At 40.0% G+C, this 27,579-nt stretch overlaps 1 protein-coding gene and 1 long non-coding RNA gene across 3 annotated transcripts; one reads left to right on the forward strand and one right to left on the reverse strand.

The window, feature by feature from the left end:
• Positions 1–2,849: 2,849 nt before the first annotated feature.
• On the reverse strand, positions 2,850–18,906 carry LOC117513258. The gene is made up of 3 exons (XR_004561517.1): positions 18,823–18,906; positions 10,906–10,909; positions 2,850–2,869 (listed from the first exon to the last, which is right to left on the reverse strand). It is a non-coding gene; the product is annotated as an uncharacterized LOC117513258 (long non-coding RNA).
• Positions 13,126–19,229, forward strand: apoc2 (apolipoprotein C-II). 2 transcript variants are annotated; one of them, XM_034173525.1, is made up of 4 exons: positions 13,126–13,282; positions 13,527–13,585; positions 18,579–18,744; positions 18,825–19,229. In XM_034173525.1, exons 2-4 carry the CDS (start codon positions 13,537–13,539, stop codon positions 18,913–18,915), a joined length of 306 nt encoding a protein of 101 aa, XP_034029416.1. In that variant the 5' UTR covers positions 13,126–13,282; positions 13,527–13,536; the 3' UTR covers positions 18,916–19,229. The 2 variants fall into 2 exon arrangements, with proteins under 2 accessions (XP_034029416.1, XP_034029417.1); XM_034173526.1 differs by having other exon boundaries at positions 13,137–13,282; positions 13,485–13,585.
• The last annotated feature ends 8,350 nt before the right edge of the window (positions 19,230–27,579 follow it).

Below are 27,579 nucleotides of genomic sequence, written 5' to 3' on the forward strand. Positions count from 1 at the left end.
GGTTCTACAGGTAGAGCCTTAATCACAGCCAAACATGCCCCACGTAACGCTGAACTATGCCAATTAGTCACCCAGAACTTCTGGAATCTTCCCTGCCGTTTAAAGAAGAAGTCATCTTGGTTGATGTAAAACAATGGCATAATGAATATAAACTGATAAAAAGCAACTCTGTGCCACAAGATGCAATTCTGACAGAAATATGTTCCTGCTACCTTGGTGGCAAATCCTTGGGTACTGCTGAGGCGACTTTGTGTCAAATGAGTAAATGTTCAGGGCAACGTAGATGAAAAGCTTCACTTGCAGTTGTGATGAAGTATCAGCTGTGACATTTCGTCCATGTGGTGCTTTTTTATGTGCATGGTCCAGCATGCAGCTGCCTCAGTGTTCAGGACCTTAGCAGCTGGACAAGACCATGAGGACACCTGGGTGCAGCATATAGATAGTTACATTCAAGAGGTGAGAACAGTTTGGTTGTCTGCCCAGTTGGCTACCATCCAGGACCTTGGGCAGTACCGTGGTCTGGTAGATGCATTGACGTGCAGCATCAGTGCTCCCAAACTTGACTGCCTTGGTTAGTAGGGACTCCCTTTGGAGGACTTGTTCGAGTAGATCATATATATCTATTTGTGGTGTTACAGATTGCTCCCCCACAGTTTGGAACACTTGTGAGTCATGGTGTAATTGCAGAGTTTATATAAGTGTGATTTTGTGTTGTGGTGATTTGTTTTTAATGTGATAACTATATTACTTTTGATGCAGTTACAGTAAAATCACAGAAATGTAGCTCTCTCTCTGTGTGTGTGTGTGTGTGTGTATATATATATATATATATATATATATATATATATATATATATATATATATATATATATATATATATATTCATGTCATGCCAGTAGTCACCCTCTGCACACCGTCATCAGCAACCAGAGGAGCCAGACTGCTCCTTCCCAAGTGCAGGACCAACAGACTGAAAAACTCTTTTGTCCCTCAGGCCATCAGACTGTACAACTCTTCACTCAGGGGGAGGAGGAGTAACAGGAAGACAGAGGACGGGAAGGAGAGGAACAGTAGTAGCCAGTAAACCAGGATTGATCACTATGTGTCGTATTTATATTTGTGTATTTATATTAATATTTGCAAACTGTTTTCCTTTCACCTTTGGTTCTCAGTGTGCTTCTTACCCTGTGTGCTGCTATACAATGCTGCTAGAACCTCAATTTCCCAGAGGGAGTCATCCCAAGGCATCATTAAAGTTCTATCTAATCTAATCTATATGTGTGTGTGTGTGTGTGTGTGTGTGTGTGTGTGTGTGTGTGTGTGTGTGTGTGTGTGTGTGTGTGTGTGTGTGTGTGTGTGTGTGTGTGTGTGTGTGTGTGTGTGTGTGAGTGTGAAAGACACAAAAGCAGAGGAAAGAACAAAGCACAGTGTAATGACCTATGTGATGTCAGTACGTAAGACTGTGACTTCATTATTGATTTACTTTACCTTTCTATATCTTTTTTTCCTGCAGTGCTGTTGGACAGGAATTAGCCACCATGGTTGACCAGACCCGTATGGCAGTTCTGGGGTTATATGAAGCTCATTTGCGGAAATACATTGGCCCACAACTGGATGCTGCTATTAAGAACATCAAGCCAATATTAGATAAAGTCCTGCCGACTAATGATCCTCATGCAAAGTAAATAACACCAATTCCAAGCAAAAAACAACAAATAAAACAAAACAAATCTGTCGTAGTTTTAGACAGTGCTTGCTGTCTTTAATACTTCATAGTTAACAGAAAACTAGAAGAACAATGCACAGTATAAATATATCCTTTGCCTGTTTTCGAATCACCATCTTTCATAAACTGAGTAATTGGAAAATATACCATGTCATGACATCCTATGTAAACTGGGCATTTGTAAGATTTTGTGTTTGGCATGCTAACCAAATTCTTTGTTCCTGCCTAGGTGTGAGTGCATTCAATAAAAATGAAGTGGAAACAATTTCCTAAGTGTGTTTTTCCAGTGAGATTCAAATATCTCCTGTAGATTTTAAAGCTTTTCCACATTATCTTATTCTGCAGAACCAGATCCCTGCAAGTTAAATGCGTACATTAGCTTGAGTTCAAGCAGAAAAACAACCATTTAGGTTATGTAATTTAGGTAGTCATGAAATTTTCATCTTTTGTGTTACCCTTGTAACCCTTTGCATTACATTTGGATAAAGGAATAAATGATCCGTGAAACAAAAATATTTTAAGATGATAATTTGCTATGTAAATTCCATCAGTGATTAAAGGCTGTCACACTATGATTGAGTAGTCACCTTTATAAATATTTTGTCCAGTGGCAAAATTGCATAATCAGTCAGTCTCCTGGGGATTTTGGCTCTGATGGACTGATGACAACTGGCAGTTGGTTTCAGAAGGATGATTTTCCCAGTTTCAAAATATATATACACACTGGGGAAGCTGGATTTGAGCAGGAGTCCATGAGGTGTGATCGCAAATGTGAATAGAATCTAGTTGAGAGTTGTGCTGGCGGAACTGCAGCAGCGAGGACATCAAACAACTCTATGGCACCTCCAGATAAAAAGACCAGATAAAAAAAACACACAACTCCGCTGTGCCAGGAACCTTCCTCTCTCTACTTGTACATAATTCACACCCTGTGCTTGAGTTTTGGCCAATCAGAAGCCCAGTCGTAATCACTTGGCAGCCGTAGGATGTAAACGCATGAGTATCATAAAAGTAAATAACAAGTAGAGGACAAAATGGCAAACAAACGCATGGGCAACAAGAAAGCTCTCCACCTGATGTCTGCTCAAAGTTTTGAGTACACACAAAACTTTTTGGACTCAGGTGACATTAGCTGACAAAGAACTCATCTGTCAGATGGGACAGAAGGACATTTGGAGGATAAAAACAAATACAAACGGAAATTGAAAATTAAGATATCAGCTCCTCATACATTTCCTTGATCCATCATGGTCTGACACCGCCTTTCAATTCTTGAATCTCAGACCCAGTTTGGAGAAAGTGAGATGTTTTTTTTAACAGAATAAAAGTAGACAACATATGCTGCTATACTCTTTATTGTCTCAATTTAATAATAATATTAATAATAATTAAATAGCCTTTATACATAAAATGAAATTTGTTCTCTGCATTATCCATCCTAATTACAGTTAGTTACAAGTTAGGTTTTACTCCTAATCATAAAATTGTATTTTATTTTATTATATTTTATTGAGGTTCAGTTTTTTGCTTCTTACTGAGTTTGATCTTTCTGAAATCATGCCAAGTTTTCTTTGTTATTGTTATTACTCATTTCTGTTTCCATTTATTTCAATTAAGGGTCATGGGATAACTGGAGCCTGTCACAGCAGCCATTGGGTGACAGGCGGGGTACAGCCTGGACAGGGCACCAGTCGATTGCAGGGACACATTAAGACAGACAAACACATTGACACTGTCGCTCACACCAAGGGGCAATTTAAAGGTTCCTGTAACCTACATGTCTTAGGAAGTGAGAGGAAGCCAGAGCACCTAGGGAACCCACGCAACCACGGGGAGAACATACAAGCTGTACATGCGAGTATTTTTTAATGGAAAACTGGCTTGGACCAGACATGACCAAAGCGAGAGAGCAGAAAAACACATAAAATCCACCGATGGGGCAACCCCACAACAGTGAGGGACCATTGCTAACCATGAAGCCACCATGTTGCCTGCTAATATTAATAATTCATTCATTCATTAATTACAAGCCGCCATTCTTTCATAGATTATACTATTATTAATATGCATATGTCGCGGACATGAATGAGCGAAGCTCGTCAGCATCTCACCATGTCATTTAGGTCCTTCAGACTTTATTTTGAGTAAATGCTTCAGGGGAGCATTAGCATGGCAAAAATGTTTCAGCTCCTGGGGGGGGGGGAGCTCTGCGTTTTTAGGCTTTTTTTTTATTTGCCTCTCACATGCCTGGAAAAGCTCCTCGTCATCTAACCATGTCCTTTAGGTCCTTCAGACTTTTTTCAGTAAAATTGTTCTCGGGAGCATAGCATAGCATGAATAAAACCTTAGACCCCCCATTATTAAGCATTTATTAAGCATTTTCCTTATTTTGCCTTTCAGCTTCTGGAGGGGCTTTGCTCCCCATACTCCCCACCCTTTTAAGCATTTTTTCTTTTTTCCTTTTCACCTGACACCCCCCCCCCCCCCCATTACAGCCCTCTTAACCCCCTGCCACTTTAAGCATTTTTTTTTTAAATGTAGATGTAAATTGATATTCAACGTTTTCAGCTAGTTGACAGTAGGGCTGCACAATATGGCCAAATTATCGTATTTCAATATTGTCATATAAATTGTCATGTAAATGTCACTTATATACATGCTGTCCATATTCTTGAGCCACTTGGGTGGGTAAGGAGAGTTCTCATGGGATAAAAAAGCTTTTCAACCTACCTTCCCTGGTTCTCAAGACCAGGCGGCTCCACTCTTTTTTTTTTTTTTTTTTTTAAGATATTTAGGTGTACCTTAGTAAACACTAGTAGAGTTCCACCTTAGATTTGGAATGTATAATAGAAGATATACCTTACTGAATTTTCATATCAATATGATATACGATATGACTGTTGGGAAAGTGTCGGTACACGGACCCACAACAGGGGGCGCAAATGAACGGACAATGGAGGAAGTCAAATAACAACACTTTACTGTTGTGAATGGGCACAACAAATACAACAGATTACAATAATGGACAAAAAGCCAAATCACAAAAGGTGTCGTGTGGGCAGGCTCGAAGATAGGAGACGTCCGTCCAAAGTAGAACCGGAACCACACGATTTCCTCCGCCACCAGACCCCGGGAATACTGGAGCCGCCAAGTCCCGAATTCCCAGGTGGCCACTGCCTCCGCGTGTCGGACCTGGTACTGCTGGCGAGGAACAAAGAGACAATTAAACGAGGGCGCGTTTGCACCCAGCAATCCGCACGGCAGGGAAAACTACCTCCACCTCTCGTTGGAAAAGAAGTCTGTTACAACGCACAAAGTCACAAGAAGGTTTACTGTCACACAGTTAGCTGAGTACGTTACCTTCCAGGTAGAACGATATCTCGGCAAAGAGGTGGAGACGTCGTCCTGCTGATATTCCCCTGCTGATCAGATGAGTGGTAACAGCTGTTGCAGGTGATGCGTGACAGCTGTCACCCTGGCTGCTCCTGTGCTGCGACTGTGCCCTCTCCTGCCTGAAGCCTGCACTTCAGGCAGGGCGCCCTCTGGTGGTGGGCCAGCAGTACCTCCTCTTCTGGCGGCCCACACAACAATGATGAAGATTTGACACAAAGTGCAGCAACAGTGAAAATTAAACATTCTTAAACAACACAGTAATAATACCACACTCATTTTGCACTCATCATAAGGTTAGGATACTGTGCCCTCCAAAAGTATTGGAACACTTGGAATTTCACACATTTTAATTTGTTTATGCCATTTTAAATACAAGAAATACAAAAAAATAAAGAATAAAATTTTCTAAAATGATCTTCCTCAAGCTCAAAGTGAAAGCAAATCTCTTAAACTTGATAAAACCTGTAAATAATAATCAGTTTAATTGCCAGTTTTCTTCAGACAAGTCAGGGGATGGAAACATGAACATTTCCAAGTCACTGAATATGTCTTGGACCTTATTTACATCAGTTATGAAGAAATACAAGTTTTTTCGCCAAAACATAAAATCTAGGCTTTCATCTCAAACTTTCTGTCAAATTGTAGCTGAACTTCAGGGTTTTTTTTAAGAAACTCCTCCTCTACTTCACTTCATCGGGAAGCTGGATTTTATATTTTTAATTATTTTATATCAAGTTGTAGAGATTTACTTTCATTTTGAGTTAAGGAAGATTATTTTAGAAAAAAATTGTATTTGAAATGGAATAAACAAATTATACTGTGTGAAATACCAAGTGTTCCAATACTTTTGAGGGCAATTCATAAACACTGAGGAGCAGCATCTTACATCTCATATATAGTGCAGCAGATAAGAGAATATTTAGAGTGGAATCCTGCAAAAGGTGATACAAGCATCACATTCGGCACAAATAATCCATAGACATGAACTCTTGAAAAAACTGATTGGCCACTTGAATTTTCATTACGCAGCCAGGTAGGGTTCAATTGAAGAAATTACACAGGGGTCAAAATTTAAAGATGCACCAATCATATAGAAAATTACACCACATTATTTGCCTGATCATAAAGATTCCAAAAAGGTATAGTTTGGACAATCTGTGACCGAATGTTAAGGAGGTATGAAGTGAAAGCAGCAAGAATGGTGACAAAGGTCAGTTTCAGTTTGTACAGGGGTCAAAAGTTAAAGTTGCTCCATTAATTTTGCTCCAGCTGTATTTGTGCTGAATTTGATGCTTGTCACCATTTGAAGGATTGTTTCAGTTATCTGCTGCACTAATAAGCCAACAGAGCATGAACCAGCTGTTGTCTGTTAGTTTAAATATGTGTATATAAGGCAACCCGAATTAAAGGAGAAATGCTGCTTGTAACAACCTGGACCTCATTTCTGACATACGGTCGTTTACTCACCAATATAAGTTTGGTGTGTTTAGAAGTCCATAGTTCAAACGACGTGTTCAGTTCATATCTGAAGCAAACATTTTTCTTCTTCTACTAAGGTGGATTAGAACTTTTTGTGGTACACAGCACCAACTACTGGACAGGAGGAACCTAGCAGTCAATGTGACTCACAGATTTGAAAATGCAGTTCTTTCAATCAGATGTGCGGTGCCGTAACATGTCTATCATCTGTGTCCAATCAGATTTCAGGGGAGTCCAGTGAAACCCCGGCCTCCACTCTAGATCCACCCATGCCAGGAAGTGTTCAACATTTCCTGTGTCACTGTGACTGAGAATTCGGCACTTCCTGTTTGAGTGTGAGCTTGCCACTGAGTTCCTGTGAGATTCCATGGGATCTCGTCTGTCACACCAGGAAGTGTTTGACATTTGAACATTTCCTGTTTTACTGTGGACTGGAATTTTGGCACTTCCTGTTTAGGACGCCCTGTACCATCTGCATTAATTTATTTACTTATTTATTTGTCTGTCTGTTAGCAGGATGATGTCAAAACTACTTCGCGGATTAATTTGCACCACAGATAGATATTAGGCCATTGAAGACTCCACTGAATTTGGACTTGGCCTTGGCCTCGGGGGAGGCAGACTAAACTAACAAATGGTTTAAAGAATACCGTGTCATTCAACAGAGAACCAGGTTCACATTTGACCTCAGATGTGGATCAAGCAGTCATTATAGGTCAGTGTGTGCCAAACTGTCAAAGGATCTTCTAAAATGAACTTCTGAGTTGATGAATAACAAAGTTATATGTTGCTTAAAAGAGTTATAGAGTTGTATGTTGCTTAAAATATCTGATTCTTGTACATTGATGTTACTGGCATAGATAAGGCAGTATATTATTATCTTAATGTGGAAATGAGTTAAGGTGACATAAACAGATAAAATTACACATGCACCAAACTCCAGCAGATCAGACCCAGCAGAAAACTGAATTTGAGGTGTGACACAGTCAATCCTTGCTCATTGGTCAGTTGACCTTTTACCTACAGTAGTGTTCAGAATAATAGTAGTGCTATGTGACTAAAAAGATTAATCCAGGTTTTGAGTATATTTCTTATTGTTACATGGGAAACAAGGTACCAGTAGATTCAGTAGATTCTCACAAATCCAACAAGACCAAGCATTCATGATATGCACACTCTTAAGGCTATGAAATTAGGCTATTAGTAAAAAAACAAAGTAGAAAAGGGGGCGTTCACAATAATAGTAGTGTGGCATTCAGTCAGTGAGTTCGTCAGTTTTGTGGAACAAACGGATGTGAATCAGGTGTCCCCTATGTAAGGATGAAGCCAGCACCTGTTGAACATGCTTTTCTCTTTGAAAGCTTGCGGAAAATGGGACGTTCAAGACAATGTTCTGAAGAACAGCGTAGTTTGATTAAAAAGTTGACTGCAGAGGGTTAAAACTTATACGCAGGTGCAAAAAATATAGGCTGTTCATCTACAGTGATCTCCAATGCTTTAAAATAGACAAAAAAAAAAAAAAACAGAGACGTGTGGAAGAAAACGTAAAACAACCATCAAAATGGATAGAAGAATAACCAGAATGGCAAAGGCTCACCCATTGATCAGCTCCAGGATGATCAAAAACAGTCTGGAGCTACCTGTAAGTGCTATGACAGAAGACGCCTGTGTGAAGCTAATTTATTTGCAAGAATCCCCCGCAAAGTCCCTCTGTTAAATAAAAGACGTGCAGAAGAGGTTACAATTTGCCAAAGAACACATCAACTGACCTAAAGAGAAATGGAGGAATATTTTGTGGACTGATGAGAGTAAAATTGTTCTTTTTGGGTCCAAGGGCCGCAGACAGTTTGGGAGACGACCCCAAACTCTGAATTCAAGCCACAGTTCACAATGAAGACAGTGAAGCATGGTGGTGCAAGCATCATGATATGGGCATGTTTCTCCTACTATGGTACTGGGCCTATATATCGCATACCAGGTATCATGGATCAGTTTGGATATGTCAAAATACTTGAACAGGTCATGTTGCCTTATGCTGAAGAGGACATGCCCTTGAAATGGGTGTTTCAACAAGACAATGACCCCAAGCACACTAGTAAACGAGCAAAATCTTGGTTCCAAACCAACACAATTAATGCCTTGCAGATGTGAAGAAATCATGAAAAACTGTGGTTATACAACTAAATACTAGTTTAGTGATTCACAGGATTGCTAAAAAAGCAGTTTGAACATAACAGTTTTGAGTTTGTAGCGTCAACAGCAGATGCTACTATTATTGTGAACGCCCCCTTTTCTACTTTTTTTTAACTTATAGCCTAATTTCATAGCCTTAAGAGTGTGCATATCATGAATGCTTGATCTTGTTGGATTTGTGAGAATCTACTGAATCTACTGGTACCTTGTTTCCCATGTAACAATAATAAATACACTCAAAACCTGGATTAATCTTTTTAGTCACATAGCACTACTATTATTCTGAACACTACTGTACCATGTCACAACAGATCCCACACAGCAATAAACAAAGTCTCAGCAAGTGCTATCAAGCATACCGTTGACCTCAGTCAAGGGATTATTCACTGTGAAAGCTCAACTATAACACATACGCTGTCCTACCCAAATTTCTCCCCAGACAGAGGTGCCAATCTTATACATTTAGCTCAAGCTGACCTTTGACCTTTTATATGGTTGTCAAGACCATGCCTAAAACCCTCTCGGGGTAATGTGGCAACACCATGAAAGAGATGAGACCAGGTGGTCATCTCATCACATGCTCACATTCCATTTTATATAGATACATATGTGAAGTCTGCATGGCTCACATGTATGGTGTTTGTCCACCACCATAAATCAATGTGTGTAGACTGCCACCTACAGGTTAATGTGTTGGCTTTGCAATGCCTATTTTGTAATTGTGAGGCCTGAATTAAAAAAATGTTTTGAATTGAAAAACAAGGTTTTTTACCCTTTTGCACAGTTTTTTTTTAAAGATGAGTGGATGTTTTTATACTGGCTGGAGAGTTAGAAATCTGATTTCTACTATTTGGGGCAATACCAATGATCCAACTTGTTGACCTACTCTGCTGCACCAGCATGTCATCAAATGTTAGTGTAACACACCTACCTGACCACAGCTACAACTGGAGGACAAACACCATACAAGTGAAAGGCGTGAACTACACAGACTTGAAGTATTGTATCCATCTATAGTATATAAGATGCGTTGTGTCACATGTAGGTATCTGTGATCCTATTCAGACTGGGGCTGGCAAGCTGGCTCAAGCCAGAAGCACAGTTCCATACTATGCTCCTATGCTAGCTATATGAGCGGGAGAACTGATGTGTCTTAAGTCTGAACTTGAATGTCTCCACAGAATCTGACTGTTTTATCTCTGTAGGGAGATCATCCCACAACATAGGGGCAGGATAAGAGAAGGCTCTCCAGCCCACAGACTTTTTATTCACCCTCGGGACACAAAGTAATCCTGCGCCCTGAGAATGCAGAGCAAAGGCCAGTATGTAGGGTTTAATTAGGTCAGCTAAGTACTAAGGTGCTAGTCCATGAATAATTTTACAAGTTAGTAATAGAACCTTAAAATCAGACCTCAGACAGGAAGTCAGTGAAGGGAGGCCAACATCAGTGTAACTTTCTGCTTCTTGTCAAACTTCTGGCAGCAACCAATTAGAGATCTCTAATGCTGGACTGTGGTAAACCAGAAAACAGAACATTGCTGTAGTCCAGTGTAGAAGAGACAAATGCATGGATGGAACGCTATATTTCAAAGGTGGAAGAAAGGAGTCCTTGTGATTTCTCTGATGTGTTGGTCAAAGGACAACGTGGGATCAAAAAATCACCCAAGGTTCCTCACTTTGTCAGTGTGATATATGATACACAAGCCTAGGTTAATCTTTTGCTGGTCAAACAGATGGCAACCATCATTTTGGCTTTGAAACTGCTAGACATCCAGCTTTTCACTGAAACAAGGTAATCCTTCAAAGTCTTGATATGTATGACATTACCAACAGTTATCGGCATGTACGTACAAGTGAGTATCATCAGCATAGCAATGAAAAGTAATCCTGTAACGCCGCAGTATAAGCACAAGGGCTGCAAAGTAAAAAGAGAAAAACAGGGGACCTAAGACCCCATATTTCATGGCAACAAGGTTAGAGTTAACGTTATTGTACAGGAAACAGTGAGAGGGATTTGTTAGGTAGGATGTCAACCATGCAAGGACATTCCCAGTATTCCCAAAACGATTCTGTAGCCTATCAAGTAGAATACAGTGATCCATTGTATCAAACACAGCACTAAGATCTAACAGCAACAGAACTGCAGTGGTGTCAGAAACCATCACAAGCAGGAGATCATTTACCACTTAATTACGAGCTGTCTCCATGGAATGGTAAATTCTAAGTGCAGATTGCAGTGGCTTACAGAGGTTATTCTTAGTAAGGTAGTCCCTGAGCTACTGTGAAACTACTTTTTCTAGGATTTTAGATGTAACATGTTTGATATCAGCCTATAATTCTTCAGTAGACTGGCATTAAAGTTAGATTTCTTAAGTATTGGGTTAACTGCAGCACATTTGAAAGATTTAGGAACAGATCCCGAGGTTAGTGACAAATTAACAATTTCCAGTTCAGTGGGCCCAAGATTAGGCCACATGTCCTTAAACAGTTTTGTTGGTATGGGGTCAAAAAGACAGGTTGTGCAACACACCCAGTGAAATAATATGAAATTCAGTAAATCTAGGTGATGTAATGGCACCCACATCAATAACTGGGTGCAGTGGCACGACTATGGTATACTGGATATATTTAACCTAATGTCATCTATTTTTTTTATTTTTATTTTTTATTTTTTTTTAAGTAATCTAAGAAATCTTAGGCTGTAAAAGGAGAGCGACTTACAGGTAGTTGTCCTTAATAAGTGTTGCCACTTTGTCAAACAGGAATTTTGAATTATGTTTGTTTTTTTGTTGATCAAATCAGAGTAGTAGGCCCATTTTTGTAGCCAATAGTGCATGCTTGCAACATGGACCCAGAATTCTTCTCTATCAAATACTGCTGACCATCATCCTTCTGCTTGAAGACATGGGGGTGCATCCATATGATGAAGAGCATTTCATTGTGATGTCAAAAAAAAATTCAACTTCACATAATCTACAATGAAAATTCCATTGCTTATATTGGGATCTCATGACACTCCTTGGTTTCAAAAGTCAATAAGGTGATAAAACTCTACTCACAGTGGTTTATTTTGTTGCAAATGTGCTATGTCAGGATCTGCTGTGGTGACTACGAGTGAAAACAAGGGAGCAGCTGAAGGGACTTAAGTCCCAGAAAAACTTTCATATACATATTGTAATTGGTAGCTGGTGAATGCCGTTATAAAGGTTTGTACCCTTATTTATTTTGAGTAACATATATGAAAGGAAAAGATTATTAATTGCGCTTTTATAGGTATTGTATGGGGTTGTTTAAGGGTTGTTTAAGGAAATGTGAGAGATACTGTATATAGCACACAGTGTATAGAAAGTGGGATAAACATTTTTGCTTGGGGTTGTAAATAGGAATAACATTCATATTGGTTGCGTTTTGAATGTTATAGGAATTATAGTGACAAAGGTAATAATAAATGACAAAGTCGGAGGGAATAAAGAAGTGATAAGTTCCGCCTGCTCCATTTCGAACACGGGATTTGTAATATTATGTTGTTATTCATAGTGTTTATCTCTATTGTGTCCTTTTGCTATTTTTTTTCTCATGAATATAATTTTTGTTTTTACATGTTTGAAATAGACTTCAATCAGAATCAGAACTGAATTTATTGCCAAGTAAATTCTCCCATACAAGGAATTTGATCTGGTGTCATTGGTGCATAAACAACAATTAAAAAAAGAAAAAATACTTCTGTAAGAAGTAAAGGAGTCAAATAGACAGACAGATGTGCAAAACTATGCTTACTGTCAAAAAAATATAGTGGAATGGGGCTGTGCAGGCACGCAGATGTACAGTGTTCATTAATTCATACAACACAAAATCATACACCCCCCCCCACACACACACCTACCTGCCGAAAACCCCACCAAAAAAACAAAAACATGTTGGCCGACAAGTTTTATAACTGGAATTATCTGGTGACCTGTTTAAGGCAGAATGACGTGCTCAAACCCCCGCGTATCTTCACAGGACTTAGGACTATTGTAATGTCACATGAAAGCATCACCACTGTTAGGCAAGTAACAAACATGTTTGTGGACGGCTTGGTGTGGGGCATTGCGCTATATCAATACTTTTATCTTTAATCTGGGGAAACTGATTGAATGATAAGTGTCAGATCCACAGTTACACTAAGTCATCATGGGGATATTTCTCAACATTCCCATTCCTAATCAAACCACACCAACCCGACAAGAACTAATTAGCCTTTGATGTTTTCTACCCCCCCGCTCCCCCTCCCCATTCCTCGTTATCACCACTTCTGTTTTATCACAAGCCAATGCCACACATACACACACAAATGCACTCCGGACACCAGCGCGGCATTTATCTCACCCACAGTGCACTTTGGCTCCAGAAGGACAAGAAGACAAGTCAACACATTGACGCTTCTATATAAACAGGGCGGCCTAGTGCAGTCTGTTTATTTCGCCACAGCAATTTCTGCAGAGGAATACAGTGAGTACAACCACATTCTCTTCATTCTTCCTGAATGAGATTAGTATAGTCAGCATTAGAAATGTATGAATCTCATCTCATCTTAGAATGTTGCCAGACCTTAAGATTTTCTTGCATATTTTCCTGGAAAAATGTTACCTAATCAATGTAAACCTGTCAGCTGCACAAGCTTGAAGAAATGTTTGACAATGTCTCACCCTAGTGGAGGAGGACAGGTAAATGTCAGCGCTCTGTTGTCTCACAGGGTTGACAACATGAACAGGCTGTTGGTCGTCACCGTGCTGTTCACCCTCCTTGCTCTCGGTAAGTTGGCCCATGAATCAAAAGGTGTTGCAATCAAGCATGGACATATGATCGCATGACTGCGGTATTGTATCACTTCCTGTTCCGGAGCACAGCGGTGTTTTGCTGTATCTGTTAATTTTGGCTCTCTGTTGGGACTGTTTACACAGAGACTGCTACCTGCTGCTTTGGACTTTGAACTAATAGTCTTTTTCAAGACTTTTTTACTTTTTTACCTTTTTATTTTTTTTTTTTTTTTTTTTTTTTTTTTTTTTTTTTTTTTTTTTTTTTTTTTTTTTTTTTTTACTTTTTTACTTGACTCTACTGGTGGTCGGCTCTCACTGCGGTATTGTATCACTTCTTGTTCCGGAGCACAGCGGTGTTTTTCTGTATCTGTTAGCTGTTTGATCTGCGCAGTTAGATTGATCTAGTTATCTAGATTACGATTTGTTTCCCAGTGTAATCTTTACGTGCCTTAACTAAAGCACTCCTTCTGCTGAATCACCTCTAAATTATTTACACATTATTCGCTTTGCGTGTTTTTAGGAATCCGCTAGCTTAGCGTAGCTACTAGCTCTTAGCCGATTTAGCATGGCGGCTTCTCCTGTCTCTCCCGCACTTTTCTGCTCTGGGTGTGAAATGTTTAGTTATTCCTCGGCCTCCTTTAGCAGTAATGGTACTTGTAATAAGTGTAGCTTATTCGTAGCTTTGGAGGCCAGGCTGGGCGAATTGGAGACTCGGCTCCGCACCGTGGAAAATTCTACAGCTAGCAAGGCCCCTGTAGTCGGTGCGGACCAAGGTAGCTTAGCCGCCGTTAGTTCCCCCCTGGCAGATCCCGAGCAGCCGGGAAAGCAGGCCGACTGGGTGACTGTGAGGAGGAAGCGTAGCCCTAAACAGAAGCCCCGTGTACACCGCCAACCCGTTCACATCTTTAACCGTTTTTCCCCACTCGACGATACACCCGCCGAGGATCAAACTCTGGTTATTGGCGACTCTGTTTTGAGAAATGTGAAGTTAGCGACACCAGCAACCATAGTCAATTGTCTTCCGGGGGCCAGAGCAGGCGACATTGAAGGAAATTTGAAACTGCTGGCTAAGGCTAAGCGTAAATTTGGTAAGATTGTAATTCACGTCGGCAGTAATGACACCCGGTTACGCCAATCGGAGGTCACTAAAATTAACATTGAATCGGTGTGTAACTTTGCAAAAACAATGTCGGACTCTGTAGTTTTCTCTGGGCCCCTCCCCAATCAGACCGGGAGTGACATGTTTAGCCGCATGTTCTCCTTGAATTGCTGGCTGTCTGAGTGGTGTCCAAAAAATGAGGTGGGCTTCATAGATAATTGGCAAAGCTTCTGGGGAAAACCTGGTCTTGTTAGGAGAGACGGCAGCCATCCCACTTTGGATGGAGCAGCTCTCATTTCTAGAAATCTGGCCAATTTTCTTAAATCCTCCAAACCGTGACTATCCAGGGTTGGGACCAGGAAGCAGAGTTGTAGTCTTACACACCTCTCTGCAGCTTCTCTCCCCCTGCCATCCCCTCATTACCCCATCCCCGTAGAGACGGTGCCTGCTCCCAGACTACCAATAACCAGCAAAAATCTATTTAAGCATAAAAATTCAAAAAGAAAAAATAATATAGCACCTTCAACTGCACCACAGACTAAAACAGTTAAATGTGGTCTATTAAACATTAGGTCTCTCTCTTCTAAGTCCCTGTTGGTAAATGATATAATAATTGATCAACATATTGATTTATTCTGCTTAACAGAAACCTGGTTACAGCAGGATGAATATGTTAGTTTAAATGAGTCAACACCCCCGAGTCACACTAACTGTCAGAATGCTCGTAGCACGGGCCGGGGTGGAGGATTAGCAGCAATCTTCCATTCCAGCTTATTAATTAATCCAAAACCCAGACAGAGCTTTAATTCATTTGAAAGCTTGTCTCTTAGTCTTGTCCATCCAAATTGGAAGTCCCAAAAACCAGTTTTATTTGTTATTATCTATCGTCCACCTGGTCGTTACTGTGAGTTTCTCTGTGAATTTTCAGACCTTTTGTCTGACTTAGTGCTTAGCTCAGATAAGATAATTATAGTGGGCGATTTTAACATCCACACAGATGCTGAGAATGACAGCCTCAACACTGCATTTAATCTATTATTAGACTCTATTGGCTTTGCTCAAAAAGTAAATGAGTCCACCCACCACTTTAATCATATCTTAGATCTTGTTCTGACTTATGGTATGGAAATAGAAGACTTAACAGTATTCCCTGATAACTCCCTTCTGTCTGATCATTTCTTAATAACATTTACATTTACTCTGATGGACTACCCAGCAGTGGGGAATAAGTTTCATTACACTAGAAGTCTTTCAGAAAGCGCTGTAACTAGGTTTAAGGATATGATTCCTTCTTTATGTTCTCTAATGCCATATACCAACACAGTGCAGAGTAGCTACCTAAACTCTGTAAGGGAGATAGAGTATCTCGTCAATAGTTTTACATCCTCATTGAAGACAACTTTGGATGCTGTAGCTCCTCTGAAAAAGAGAGCTTTAAATCAGAAGTGTCTGACTCCGTGGTATAACTCACAAACTCGTAGCTTAAAGCAGATAACCCGTAAGTTGGAGAGGAAATGGCGTCTCACTAATTTAGAAGATCTTCACTTAGCCTGGAAAAAGAGTCTGTTGCTCTATAAAAAAGCCCTTCGTAAAGCTAGGACATCTTTCTACTCATCACTAATTGAAGAAAATAAGAACAACCCCAGGTTTCTTTTCAGCACTGTAGCCAGGCTGACAAAGAGTCAGAGCTCTATTGAGCTGAGTATTCCATTAACTTTAACTAGTAATGACTTCATGACTTTCTTTGCTAACAAAATTTTAACTATTAGAGAAAAAATTACTCATAACCATCCCAAAGACGTATCGTTATCTTTGGCTGCTTTCAGTGATGCCGGTATTTGGTTAGACTCTTTCTCTCCGATTGTTCTGTCTGAGTTATTCTCATTAGTTACTTCATCCAAACCATCAACATGTTTATTAGACCCCATTCCTACCAGGCTGCTCAAGGAAGCCCTACCATTATTTAATGCTTCGATCTTAAATATGATCAATCTATCTTTGTTAGTTGGCTATGTACCACAGGCTTTTAAGGTGGCAGTAATTAAACCATTACTTAAAAAGCCATCACTTGACCCAGCTATCTTAGCTAATTATAGGCCAATCTCCAACCTTCCTTTTCTCTCAAAAATTCTTGAAAGGGTAGTTGTAAAACAGCTAACTGATCATCTGCAGAGGAATGGTCTATTTGAAGAGTTTCAGTCAGGTTTTAGAATTCATCATAGTACAGAAACAGCATTAGTGAAGGTTACAAATGATCTTCTTATGGCCTCGGACAGTGGACTCATCTCTGTGCTTGTTCTGTTAGATCTCAGTGCTGCTTTTGATACTGTTGACCATAAAATTTTATTACAGAGATTAGAGCATGCCATAGGTATTAAAGGCACTGCGCTGCGGTGGTTTGAATCATATTTGTCTAATAGATTACAATTTGTTCATGTAAATGGGGAATCTTCTTCACAGACTAAAGTTAATTATGGAGTTCCACAAGGTTCTGTGCTAGGACCAATTTTATTCACTTTATACATGCTTCCCTTAGGCAGTATTATTAGACGGTATTGCTTAAATTTTCATTGTTACGCAGATGATACCCAGCTTTATCTATCCATGAAGCCAGAGGACACACACCAATTAGCTAAACTGCAGGATTGTCTTACAGACATAAAGACATGGATGACCTCTAATTTCCTGCTTTTAAACTCAGATAAAACTGAAGTTATTGTACTTGGCCCCACAAATCTTAGAAACATGGTGTCTAACCAGATCCTTACTCTGGATGGCATTACCCTGACCTCTAGTAATACTGTGAGAAATCTTGGAGTCATTTTTGATCAGGATATGTCATTCAAAGTGCATATTAAACAAATATGTAGGACTGCTTTTTTGCATTTACGCAATATCTCTAAAATCAGAAAGGTCTTGTCTCAGAGTGATGCTGAAAAACTAATTCATGCATTTATTTCCTCTAGGCTGGACTATTGTAATTCATTATTATCAGGTTGTCCTAAAAGTTCCCTAAAAAGCCTTCAGTTAATTCAAAATGCTGCAGCTAGAGTACTGACGGGGACTAGAAGGAGAGAGCATATCTCACCCATATTGGCCTCTCTTCATTGGCTTCCTGTTAATTCTAGAATAGAATTTAAAATTCTTCTTCTTACTTATAAGGTTTTGAATAATCAGGTCCCATCTTATCTTAGGGACCTCGTAGTACCATATTACCCCAATAGAGCGCTTCGCTCTCAGACTGCAGGCTTACTTGTAGTTCCTAGGGTTTGTAAGAGTAGAATGGGAGGCAGAGCCTTCAGCTTTCAGGCTCCTCTCCTGTGGAACCAGCTCCCAATTCAGATCAGGGAGACAGACACCCTCTCTACTTTTAAGATTAGGCTTAAAACTTTCCTTTTTGCTAAAGCTTATAGTTAGGGCTGGATCAGGTGACCCTGAACCATCCCTTAGTTATGCTGCTATAGACGTAGACTGCTGGGGGGTTCCCATGATGCACTGTTTCTTTTTCTTTTTGCTCTGTATGCACCACTCTGCATTTAATCATTAGTGATCGATCTCTGCTCCCCTCCACAGCATGTCCTTTTCCTGGTTCTCTCCCTCAGCCCCAACCAGTCCCAGCAGAAGACTGCCCCTCCCTGAGCCTGGTTCTGCTGGAGGTTTCTTCCTGTTAAAAGGGAGTTTTTCCTTCCCACTGTAGCCAAGTGCTTGCTCACAGGGGGTCGTTTTGACCGTTGGGGTTTTACATAATTATTGTATGGCCTTGCCTTACAATATAAAGCGCCTTGGGGCAACTGTTTGTTGTGATTTGGCGCTATATAAAAAAAAAATTGATTGATTGATTGATTGATGTTCTCACATGACCCCTCTGACCTTTGGTCTGTGTGTCTAGGTGCTGAAAGTTTCCGACTGCCCAGGCAGGTAGAAGAAGAGGAGGAGCAGGAGGGAACACTGTCCGTGATCACAGGTACCCTAAAATCCTACTACAACTCTGCTGTCAACACTGCCTCTGGATACGTGAAAAACATCAAGGATATGCAGCTGGATAAGCAAGCAATGTAAGTCTTCCAGCACAGCAAATAAAAGCATTCTGCTGTAACGCGGCATTTAAACTGTCCTGTTTGTGTACTGCCCACAGTAAGGCTTATGAAGACACCACCTCGGCTGCCAAAATCTACTTTGGAATTATGCAAGACCAACTTTATCACTTTTTTTTACCACAAAATTAAACACTGCGAACATGTCTCACCCCAAAACTGAAATAACATGGACCCAGAATCCTTCTGCCACTACACTTGTGAATGAAGACAACCCGTCCCTCAAAAGGCTAAAATAACAATTGTGACTATCAGCGGGAAAGTGGATCAAATATCAGTGAGGACCAGAAAAGGAGCACACAATGTCCAACAAATATAGCTTCAAAAACAACTACACGTCTATCACCACCTGGTGGTGAATGCTTGTCTCGAACTCAATGTCATCATGTCTGTGAATACATTTAAATATTTGTGTCATATCTTGCAATAAAATATTTATACAAAAATATGTGTATTATTAATTATTGAAGTTTGAGTATAAGTGATTAATTGCTTTTTGTTATTATCATTTCTTTTAAATTCACACACAAAAAAATGGCTTATTGGATGAACTCAATTAAATTATGTGCAGTATTTCTATCTAATAAATATATGTGGCTCCAACTCAAAAAAGCACATCCATGCAAGATAAGGTAATTTAATTTAGTTGGGACTACATATATTTATTAGATGGAAATCCAATTCAGTGAGTTAGTTTTTTTAGTGTATCACTCAAACAAAAGACTCATTGGATGATTGAATTGAATCATTGGCAGGACTTCCATCTAATAAATATATGTAGTCCCAACTAAATTAAATGATCTTGTATGGGTGTGCTTTATTCTACATGTATTTATTATCTGGAAATCCTGCTCATAACTGAATTGAGTTCATCCAATGCATCAATGTTTTTGAGTCCATGCCATAATGCAAAATAATAACTGGGCCCATTCCTTGGACCTAGGGTTAGAATGAAGTAGGAGTTGATTTGATGGATAAGGACTTTCTTAGGATGTGAACTGTTCCAAGTAAAATGATCTCACACAGCTCTTGGGTATATTTCTCCATCCCTTTCTTTCTGCGTTCCAGGGCTCCTATTTTTTAAGGTCCCAGGGCTCCTTGATTTCAAGGTTTTTTTTACTATTATTATTGGTATTATCATCAATAATCAATCAACATTTATTTATATAGGCCTTTACAACATCCAAAAGGTGACCATAGTGCTTTACAGTAAAATCAAGAAATAAAATTCATGAGAACAAAAGCAATTCAATTTCAAATTATTTAATTTATACAGTGCAAATCACAACAAAGCTGCCTCAATTCACTTCACATGGGTAAGGTCTAACTTTACCAACTGCTACAGCAGCGGTGTTCAACCTTTTTGAACTAAGATCTAAGTTGAAAGTGTATCGAGATCTACGTACCAAGCCATATCGAAAGCCACATCATAGCCACAATTTATTGTGCACCAATATAATAACACAATTTTTTGTCACAAAGATAATGTTTTAACAGTAATAATGCATTATTGAAGTAAATGTGCATGGTGCAAAGAATAAGCACAAGTAGGCCTAGGACTAACAACGCAACAACAAACAACCCAAATAATTTTATTTTATTTTTTCATTTGCGCTCCGGACATACCGCTTTCAAGTTTATTTTTCTTTTCTTCTCCAGACCTTTCAAGTCGGCATGTGGTTTACTCAGGTTTATATTTGTTTTTATTATATGGCTGCGATGCTATGCACACTCTGATTGGGTGATTCCAGTGTGATATTTTCCCATATCAGACCGGTTACTATGAGAATTAGTCCGCAATGCATATTACATTAGTTACAACCAGAAAGCTAAAAATACAAAAAAAACAAGTCGGACATGAACATACTCCATAAATATCTAAACAGTATTGGAAAAACACACACAGATTGAAAGCTTATCAGCTAAGCTAATGACTGGACCATCTGTTAGCAAGTTCTTCATGGAGGTGAAGCGAACAGGTCTGACTACGAACCGTCAGCAGCTTTCATATTTGGGTGATCCATAAGTTTGCGTGTTTATATATGTAAAAGCCATATAATAAACTAATTATTAACCTCGCTTGCTCAGTCTGTACGGGAGTATCAGACCTCGGTGATTTTCACACGGACCTCACGTTAGCGTTAGGTCTGATATTTTTCCGTACAGACCTCACACTCAGTTTAACCCCTTCTAAAGCTGTACAGTATAGCCCATCGATGGGAAATTTCATTTTTTATTTGTGAGATACTGACAGGCCAAAATGAGGCAGGTGGTAAGGGATTTTAATAATCCTTTTATATTTGCACTGAAAGTAAGGTCTAACCTTACAACCCCTAGAGCAAGTACACAGGCGACAGAGGTAAGGAAACACTCCCTCTGATGATATTGAGGAAGAAACGTCAAGCAGACCAGACTCAGAGGGGTGACCACTGCTTAGGCCATTCTAACAGTTACAAGGTTTAGTAAAGTTTTACAAAGCTGAAGAAACAGAAAAAGATGAGAAGTCCACACAGGTGTCAGCACCACAGGCAGGGGTTGTCCATGCTGTCAGTGGGCCTATCCCTACAACAGGGTCATCCTGACAGATTTGTTTTTTCAACAATTTGAGTGGGATTGCATTACTTTTTCTTTTTAAACAATAGAACAGTTAATTGCCTTGTTTGAACAAGCGCTGAACCTGGACTGATTTGTCAAACTTGTTCTTTTAAATGAAAAATTTTGTGAATCAGTTTTCCCACTTTCTTCTTTCACTGACACTGTGCTCCCCTCCTCTCTACTCCTCCTCTGCTCTCTCTCTCTCTCTCTCTCTCTCTCTCTCTCTCTCTCTCTCCCTACCCTCCTCCCCTCTCTCTGATCACTCACAAGTCTGCTGTTTTTCAAACTCGGATCTTTTTGGAAACACAAAGCCATTCAACTGTAAAATAAACCAAATTTCTGAATATGTATATCTTCAGATACGAATGCAGAAGGACCTCTGGATTAATGTCGGATTTTCATGGCGGCTTTTTTTTCTTCAGTTCAGAGCAGAGATGCTGTTTTCAGCTGCGGCCCTTCACAGTGCACCACTGTGGCCACTGAGCACAATGACTCTCTGATCTCTGTTGTTTGCGATTTGATACAAAGAATATGAGAAATATATTTCTTATTACTTTAATTACTGGTTTAAAATGCAAAACTATGACTCTAGAAGCTTGAAATACAATCAAATTGGTACATTTTAAGCAACAATTCAGTTAGTTTTTCAGCGTGGAAATTTGCAGTGCCTCCTGGTGCCACCCACCGTGGCTAGAACCCTGGCCTGGTATTTAGTGAAGTGATTCATTTTTGACAAAGAAAAAAATCTGCCCCGAATTGATGTGACACACAGGTGAAAAAACATTTAACACTTGGACTAAATCAATTCATGAACACAATTTTATGTGGATAAAAATAAACATGCACAATTGCAAAGGTGGGTATCTCAGGACGGAGGCTGGAACCTGTCTGTATTGCGTTGTGTTGCCTTTGTGAGCCAAACAGTGCTCAGAGCTCAGTACAAAGCACTCTCAGCCAATGAAATGGAGTAACTCACTATTGGCTGTGTGCCTACTTTTCCGTGCAAGTGGAGGAGGTGGGCAGTCGCCAGTGAGTGCTTTGGAATGGCAAGACCTGCTGCTCATTCAGGAGAAATATATGGTTTCACATAAGAGGGTGCAAAAGTCTCCAGTAACACCAGGAAAAGTTGCTAGATTTCTCACTAGTCCCTTTTTTGGAAAAAAAAAAAAACGTTGCTGGGGTGGTCTGGATTTTTCGCTAAATTTAGTGACAAACTCACAAAGTTGGCAACACTGCTGCCCTCCCTCACTCTTCTTCTTCTATGGTGTTTTGTCTTCTTCTTTGGTGTTTAACAACAGCTGGCATCCTTACTGGTGCATTGTTGCCACCTTCTGCATCAGTTCATTATAGCAACATGATGAGTCTAGATTTTTTGTTTTTTAATGCGATGGACTAGAACTCAGCCTCCGATCGAGATGATTGTGGGCTGAGATCGACTGGTTGGGCATGCCAGCCCTAGACCAAGCACACACACTCCCTCTGATGATACTGAGGAAGAAACCTCATGCAGACCAGAGTCAAAGGGGTGACCCGCTGCTTGAGCAATTCTAACAGTTACAAGGTTTTTACAAAGTTTTACAAAGCTGAAGAAACAGAAAACAGGAAATCAAACAACATCAAAAACAAGATGAAATTGTTTAGATGACCATGCAAGCATTTACGCCGCAGGCAGGCGGTCATCCAGTGTCTTGGGGTGCAGGGCCAGGGTTCATCCATCATGCTGTTAGTGGGCCTGTCACCACAGCAAGCTTTATTCCAAACGCATACTGCAGTGTGCTGCATCAGCTTCAGGCATGGCATCTCATGGTCAGACCAGCACCCTGTGGTTTGCAACTGCCAATTTTGTGCAACTTCATTACTCGGACAGAGAGAAAAAGAGCAGAATGAGTCAGCCAAAAAACCTACACCTAAGATATAATTCACCAGCAGCAACAGGAAAGAACAGAGAATACTAAGCTAGCCCTAAGCTATACTAACAGACCCAGAAATTAGATGAAATGAGGCCGAGACCTGTTCCGATGCTAATAAAATTAATTAAAAGGATCTGAAGTATATTACCATACTATGCCAGTATGCTAGCCATACGAGAGGGAGAACATATATGTCTTAATTCTGAACTTGACTGTCTCTACAGAACCCGACTGTTTTGTCTCTATAGGGACATCATTCCACAAAATAGGGGCAGGATTTAATTTAATCTATTATTAGACTCTATTGGCTTTGCTCAAAAAGTAAATGAGTCCACCCACCACTTTAATCATATCTTAGATCTTGTTCTGACTTATGGTATGGAAATAGAAGACTTAACAGTATTCCCTGAAAACTCCCTTTTGTCTGATCATTTTTTAATAACATTTACATTTACCCTGATGGACTACCCTGCAGTGGGGAATAAGTTTCATTACACTAGAAGTCTTTCAGAAAGCGCTGTAACTAGGTTTAAGGATATGATTCCTTCTTTATGTTCTCTAATGTCATATACCAACACAGAGCAGAGTAGCTACCTAAACTCTGTAAGGGAGTTAGAGTATCTCGTCAATAGTTTTACATCCTCATTGAAGACAACTTTGGATGCTGTAGCTCCTCTGAAAAAGAGAGCTTTAAATCAGAAGTGTCTGACTCCGTGGTATAACTCACAAACTCGTAGCTTAAAGCAGATAACCCGTAAGTTGGAGAGGAAATGGCGTCTCACTAATTTAGAAGATCTTCACTTAGCCTGGAAAAAGAGTTTGTTGCTCTAAAAAAGCCCTCCGTAAAGCTAGGACATCTTTCTACTCATCACTAATTGAGGAGAATAAGAACAACCCCAGGTTTCAGCACTGTAGCCAGGCTGACAAAGAGTCAGAGCTCTATTGAGCTGAGTATTCCATTAACTTTAACTAGTAATGACGTCATGACTTTCTTTGCTAACAAAATTTTGACTATTAGAGAAAAAATTACTCATAACCATCCCAAAGATGTATCGTTATCTTTGGCTGCTTTCAGTGATGCCGGTATTTGGTTAGACTCTTTCTCTCCGATTGTTCTGTCTGAGTTATTTTCATTAGTTACTTCATCCAAACCATCAACATGTTTATTAGACCCCATTCCTGCCAGGCTGCTCAAGGAAGTCCTACCATTATTTAATGTTTCAATCTTAAATATGATCAATCTATCTTTGTTAGTTGGTTATGTACCACAGGCTTTTAAGGTGGCAGTAATTAAACCATTACTTAAAAAGCCATCACTTGACCCAGCTATCTTAGCTAATTATAGGCCAATCTCCAACCTTCCTTTTCTCTCAAAGATTCTTGAGAGGGTAGTTGTAAAACAGCTAACTGATCACCTGCAGAGGAATGGTCTATTTGAAGAGTTTCAGTCAGGTTTTAGAATTCATCATAGTACAGAAACAGCATTAGTGAAGGTTACAAATGATCTTCTTATGGCTTCGGACAGTGGACTTATCTCTGTGCTTGTTCTGTTGGACCTCAGTGCTGCTTTTGATACTGTTGACCATAAAATTTTGTTACAGAGATTGGAGCATGTCATAGGTATTAAAGGCACTGCGCTGCAGTGGTTTGAATCATATTTGTCTAATAGATTACAGTTTGTTCATGTAAATGGGGAATCTTCTTCACAGACTAAAGTTAATTATGGAGTTCCACAAGGTTCTGTGCTAGGACCAATTTTATTCACTTTATACATGCTTCCCTTAGGCAGTATTATTAGACGGTATTGCTTAAATTTTCATTGTTACGCAGATGATACCCAGCTTTATCTATCCATGAAGCCAGAGGATACACACCAATTAGCTAAACTGCAGGATTGTCTTACAGACATAAAGACATGGATGACCTCTAATTTCCTGCTTTTAAACTCAGATAAAACTGAAGTTATTGTACTTGGCCCCACAAATCTTAGAAACATGGTGTCTAACCAGATCTTTACTCTGGATGGCATTTCCCTGATCTCTAGTAATACTGTGAGAAATCTTGGAGTCATTTTTGATCAGGATATGTCATTCAAAGCGCATATTAAACAAATATGTAGGACTGCCTTTTTGCATTTACGCAATATCTCTAAAATCAGAAAGGTCTTGTCTCAGAGTGATGCTGAAAAACTAATTCATGCATTTATTTCCTCTAGGCTGGACTATTGTAATTCATTATTATCAGGTTGTCCTAAAAGTTCCCTAAAAAGCCTTCAGTTGGTTCAGAATGCTGCAGCTAGAGTACTGACGGGGACTAGCAGGAGAGAGCATATCTCACCCGTGTTGGCCTCTCTTCATTGGCTTCCTGTTAATTCTAGAATAGAATTTAAAATTCTTCTTCTTACTTATAAGGTTTTTAATAATCAGGTCCCATCTTATCTTAGGGACCTCGTAGTACCATATTACCCCATTAGAGCGCTTCGCTCTCAGACTGCAGGCTTACTTGTAGTTCCTAGGGTTTGTAAGAGTAGAATGGGAGGCAGAGCCTTCAGCTTTCAGGCTCCTCTCCTGTGGAACCAGCTCCCAATTCAGATCAGGGAGACAGATACCCTCTCTACTTTTAAGATTAGGCTTAAAACTTTCCTTTTCGCTAAGGCTTATAGTTAGGGCTGGATCAGGTGACCCTGGACCATCCCTTGGTTATGCTGCTTTAGACGTAGACTGTGGGGGGGTTCCCATGATGCACTGTTTCTTTCTCTTTTTGCTCCGTATGCATCACTCTGCATTTAATCATTAGTGATCGATCTCTGCCCCCCTCCACAGCATGTCTTTTTCCTGGTTCTTTCCCTCAGCCCCAACCAGTCTCAGCAGAAGACTGCCCCTCCCTGAGCCTGGTTCTGCTGGAGGTTTCTTCCTGTTAAAAGGGAGTTTTTCCTTCCCACTGTAGCCAAGTGCTTGCTCATAGGGGGTCGTTTTGACCGTTGGGGTTTTTCATAATTATTGTATGGCCTTGCCTTACAATATAGAGCGCCTTGGGGCAACTGTTTGTTGTGATTTGGCGCTATATAAAAAAAAAGTTGATTGATTGATTGATTGATAAGAGAAGGCTCTGCAGCAGGCAGACTTTTTATTCACCCTAGGGAGAGAAAGTAATCCGGCGACCTGAGAATGCAGAGCTTAGGGAACTAAGTAAACCCTAGGGTTTACTTAGTTCAGCTAAGCAGGAAGGTGCTAGTCCGTGAATAATTTTATAGGTTAATAGCAGAATCTTAAAATGTGACCCCAGAGAGACAGGAAGCCAATGAAGAGACACCAAAATGGGTGTAATGTGGTCAAACCTTCTGCTTCTTGTCAAGAGTCTGGCAGCAGCATTTTGAACCAATTGGAGCAATGCTGGACTGTGGTAAACCAGAAAATAGAACATTGCAGTTGTCCAGTCTCTGGGTCTGGATCAGGGTCTCTGCATCAGCCATAGACAGGATGGGATGAATCTTCACTATGTTTTGTAGGTGGAACAAAGCAGTCCTCATAATATCTCTGTGTTGGTCGAATGACAGCGTGGGATCAAAAATCACCCCAAGGTACCTCAGTTTGTAAGTGTGATGTGTGATACGCAAGCCTAGGTTAAACTTTAGCTGGTCAAACTGATGACAATGTCTACCTGGACCAAGAACCATCATTTCAGTCTTGTCTGAGTTTAAAAGTAAGAAATTGCTGGACATCCAGCTTTTCACTGACACAAGTCCTCTAAGGACTTTATGTGTACAAGATTACCAGCAGTTATTGGCACGTATAACTGAGTATCATCAGCATAGCAATGAAAGGTAATCCCAAAACACCACAGTGCGTGCCCACGGGGTGCTATATAAAAGGAGAAAAGCATGGGCCTAAGACAGACCCCTGTGGAACCCCATATTTCATGTAACCAAGGTTAGAGGTAGTGTTGTTTTACAAGACATAATGAGGGTGACTGGTTAGGTATGATGTCAACCATGCCAGGACATTCCCAGTAATCCAAAAATGATTCTCCAGCCTATAATGATCCACTTTATCAAACACAGCATGAAGATCTAACAGCTTCAAAACCTTAGTGGTGTCTGAATCCATTCCAGGCAGAAGATTATTCACTACTTTAGTGAGAGCTGTGCCTGTGGAATATGTTATAAATGCAGACTGCAGTGGCTCAAAGAGATTATTCTCAGTAAGGTGGTCCATGAGGTGCTGTGAAACCACTTTTTACAGAATTTTAGAACAAATTGATAGGTTTCATGTCGGCCTATCATTTTTCAATA

The sequence above is a fragment of the Thalassophryne amazonica genome, chromosome 7, assembly GCF_902500255.1.
Source record: "Thalassophryne amazonica chromosome 7, fThaAma1.1, whole genome shotgun sequence".
Taxonomy (NCBI): domain Eukaryota; kingdom Metazoa; phylum Chordata; class Actinopteri; order Batrachoidiformes; family Batrachoididae; genus Thalassophryne; species Thalassophryne amazonica.